The sequence below is a fragment of the Poecilia latipinna genome, unplaced genomic scaffold, assembly GCF_001443285.1.
Source record: "Poecilia latipinna isolate Pla-1442-1.1 unplaced genomic scaffold, P_latipinna-1.0 Scaffold15, whole genome shotgun sequence".
NCBI lineage: Eukaryota > Metazoa > Chordata > Actinopteri > Cyprinodontiformes > Poeciliidae > Poecilia > Poecilia latipinna.
This window is the reverse complement of record NW_015112631.1, coordinates 202,353-204,957: the sequence shown is the minus strand read 5'-3', so window position 1 is coordinate 204,957 and position 2,605 is coordinate 202,353. Positions and strand designations below refer to the sequence as shown.

The 2,605-nt window shown below is 33.8% G+C and overlaps 1 protein-coding gene and 3 non-coding genes across 4 annotated transcripts in view; 2 read left to right on the top strand and 2 right to left on the bottom strand.

The window, feature by feature from the left end:
- Positions 1 to 2,605, bottom strand: part of LOC106947480 (cytochrome P450 2G1-like) — a 19,155-nt gene that overhangs the window by 5,789 nt on the left and 10,761 nt on the right. The window contains exon 8 of the mRNA XM_015032507.1: positions 552 to 693. Within this exon, the coding sequence (XP_014887993.1) occupies positions 552 to 693 (142 nt within the window). The remainder of the gene's footprint in view (positions 1 to 551; positions 694 to 2,605) is intronic.
- On the bottom strand, positions 1,673 to 1,746 carry trnai-aau (transfer RNA isoleucine (anticodon AAU)). The gene has a single exon. It is a non-coding gene; the product is annotated as a tRNA-Ile (tRNA).
- Positions 1,918 to 1,990, top strand: trnav-cac (transfer RNA valine (anticodon CAC)). Its single transcript has one exon. It is a non-coding gene; the product is annotated as a tRNA-Val (tRNA).
- On the top strand, positions 2,128 to 2,199 carry trnaq-cug (transfer RNA glutamine (anticodon CUG)). The gene has a single exon. It is a non-coding gene; the product is annotated as a tRNA-Gln (tRNA).

Below are 2,605 nucleotides of genomic sequence, written 5' to 3'. Positions count from 1 at the left end.
ATACTTTCCTATAACAAAATAGACGTGCAGAAAGAAATTAATAAAATATCTTGCATATGCATAGTTGTATGTTCTATATAGATTTTTCTTAACTTTTCTTAACAAAATGACAAAATTTTGTAATTTATCATTGTTTTATTAAACTCTGAAAACTGTGTAGCTTTAATATTCTGTCTTAAATGTCTGTCTGTCTTAACCCTGATATGTTAAGACTATATTCTCATTTTATTGTGTTTTTTTGGTCCTTATTATTCCGACTTAATTCTCATAATAATACAAATTTATTCTTCAAATATTACAACGTTACTCTCTTACTTGACTTTATGCTCATAAGACTTTAATCTCTAAATGTTCTGACTTTCTTTTCGGATTATTTCGACTTTATTTTTGTATTAGTACAATTTTATTATAGTAATATTATGACTTATTCCTGTAGTATTTTGACTTTATTCTCGGATTATTTCGTAATAAAAATATTACGAGTTTACTCTATTAATCGACTTTATTCTTGGCTTTAATGCTCCTTTGTAGTTTTGAAGTGACAGATTTACCTGCAGAAAAAGGGAGGAATGCTGGGTTTTTCTTAAAGTTGCCATTCTGGTCTAGAAAGTGCTGCGGGTTGAAGGAATGCGGAGTTGCCCATTGCTTTTCCTCTTTCAGCACAGAGTGCAGCAACGGTACGATCACAGTGTCCTGGGGGAAAACAGCAGGACAAGGAGTTACAACCAAGGATCAGAACTAACTGCTTAACTCTGCTGAGCGAACCAGCTGTTCAGTTTCCACAGATTTAAAAGAATTTTACATGATCTTAACAATGAAGATCATATTCTAATGTTTATCAAAATCAATATATGAAATAAACTTACATGATCTTCCCACAATAAAAATTTGAGAAAAGTGCTCATATTCTAATGTTTTTTTAATCGATATGTAAAATGGTTTAACTTAAATCCTTTTACCTTACAGTCTTGATTGTCTGAAACACCTTATATTTCAACTGGCCAGTAGGGGGATTGAACCCATGACCTTGGTGTTATCAGCATTAAGCTCTGACCAGCCGAGCTAACTGGCCATTCAGATGGATGAATATTCATTGATTTGTTAAAAACTTAGATGATCTCAACAAAAGTGCTCACATGCTAATGTTGCTCAAAATCAACTTGTATAAAGGTATACTTTGTTGCATTTTTTATTTTTGACATGTTGATTTTATTTTCCAGCACTTTATTTTAAAATGTTGATTTTATTTTAGAACCATTTTTTATTTTAGAGTGTTGATTTTATTTTAGAGTGTTGATTTTATTTTTGAACCATGTTTTATTTTAGAGTGTTGATATTATTTTTGAACCATTTTTTATTTTAGAGTGTTGATTTTATTTTTGAACCATTTTTTATTGTGAAGAGTTGATTGTCTGAGAGACTTTATATTTGAATTGACCAGTATGGGGATTGTACCCCTGACCTGAGTGTTACCAGCACCACACTCCAACCTCCTGAGCTATCCTACCTTACAGACTGTTGAGTTTCCATGGATTTAAGAAGGACTTACATGATGAAGATTTGATAAAAGTGCTCATATTCCTATGTTTTTCAAAATCAATATATGAAATGGTTTAACTTAAATACCTTTGGTACTTTAAAGTTGATTGTCTGAACCAATTTATATTTCAACTGACCAGTATGGGAATTGAACCCATGACCTTGGCATTATTAGCACTACGCTTTAACCAGCTGAGCTAACCAGCCACATGCATTCTGGGCTTCTCATTGAGGTGGTTAAAGGTCAGCAAGGGTTCGATGGTGCAGCGGTCTGTACTCTGAATCCAGGCATCTGAGTGCAAACCTCACTAGAAACTTGATGTGTTGCATCTGACATCTTCAAATTTGGAACCTCAAACTGAAACAAAGGGAACTTAAGTTTCTGTAGTGTAGTGGTTATCACGTTTGCTTCACACGCAAAAGGTCTCTGGTTCGAAACCAGACAGAAACAGATTTTGTAGGTTGTGCTTCTTACAGTGTGTATTGAGACAACAAGAGTCTTCCTCTTTCATGATGGTTCATTTGCCAATCGACTTCAATCTAGTCATCTTTGAAATCGAGGCTACTTTACTCAAAATGCCACTTGGTGGTTCTATGGTGTAATGGTTAGCACTCTGGACTCTGAATCCAGTGATCTGAGTTCAAGTCTCAGTAGAACCGTTTGTCTCTGTTCCTGACATCTTCAATTCATTATTTGATCTAAAGCTTAGTTTATGGACTATAATGTGAAATTAGGCACTGGTATAAGTCTGACAGTTTGTTCACCAAGTTACTGAGTATTCATGGATTTAAGAAAAAACGTACATGGTCTTACCACAATAAAAATTTGACAAAGTGCTCGTATTCTAATGTTTTTTGAATCAATGTGTAAAATGGTTTAACTTAAATCCTTTTGTTACTTAGTCTTAATTGTCCAAAACATTTTATGTTTCAACTGGCCAGCATGGGTATTGAACCCATGACTTTGGCATTATTAGCACCGCGCGCTTTCAGCATCGATTTGCTAAAAACTTAGATGATCTTAACAAAAGTGCTCATATCCTAATGTTTTTCAAAATCAACTTGC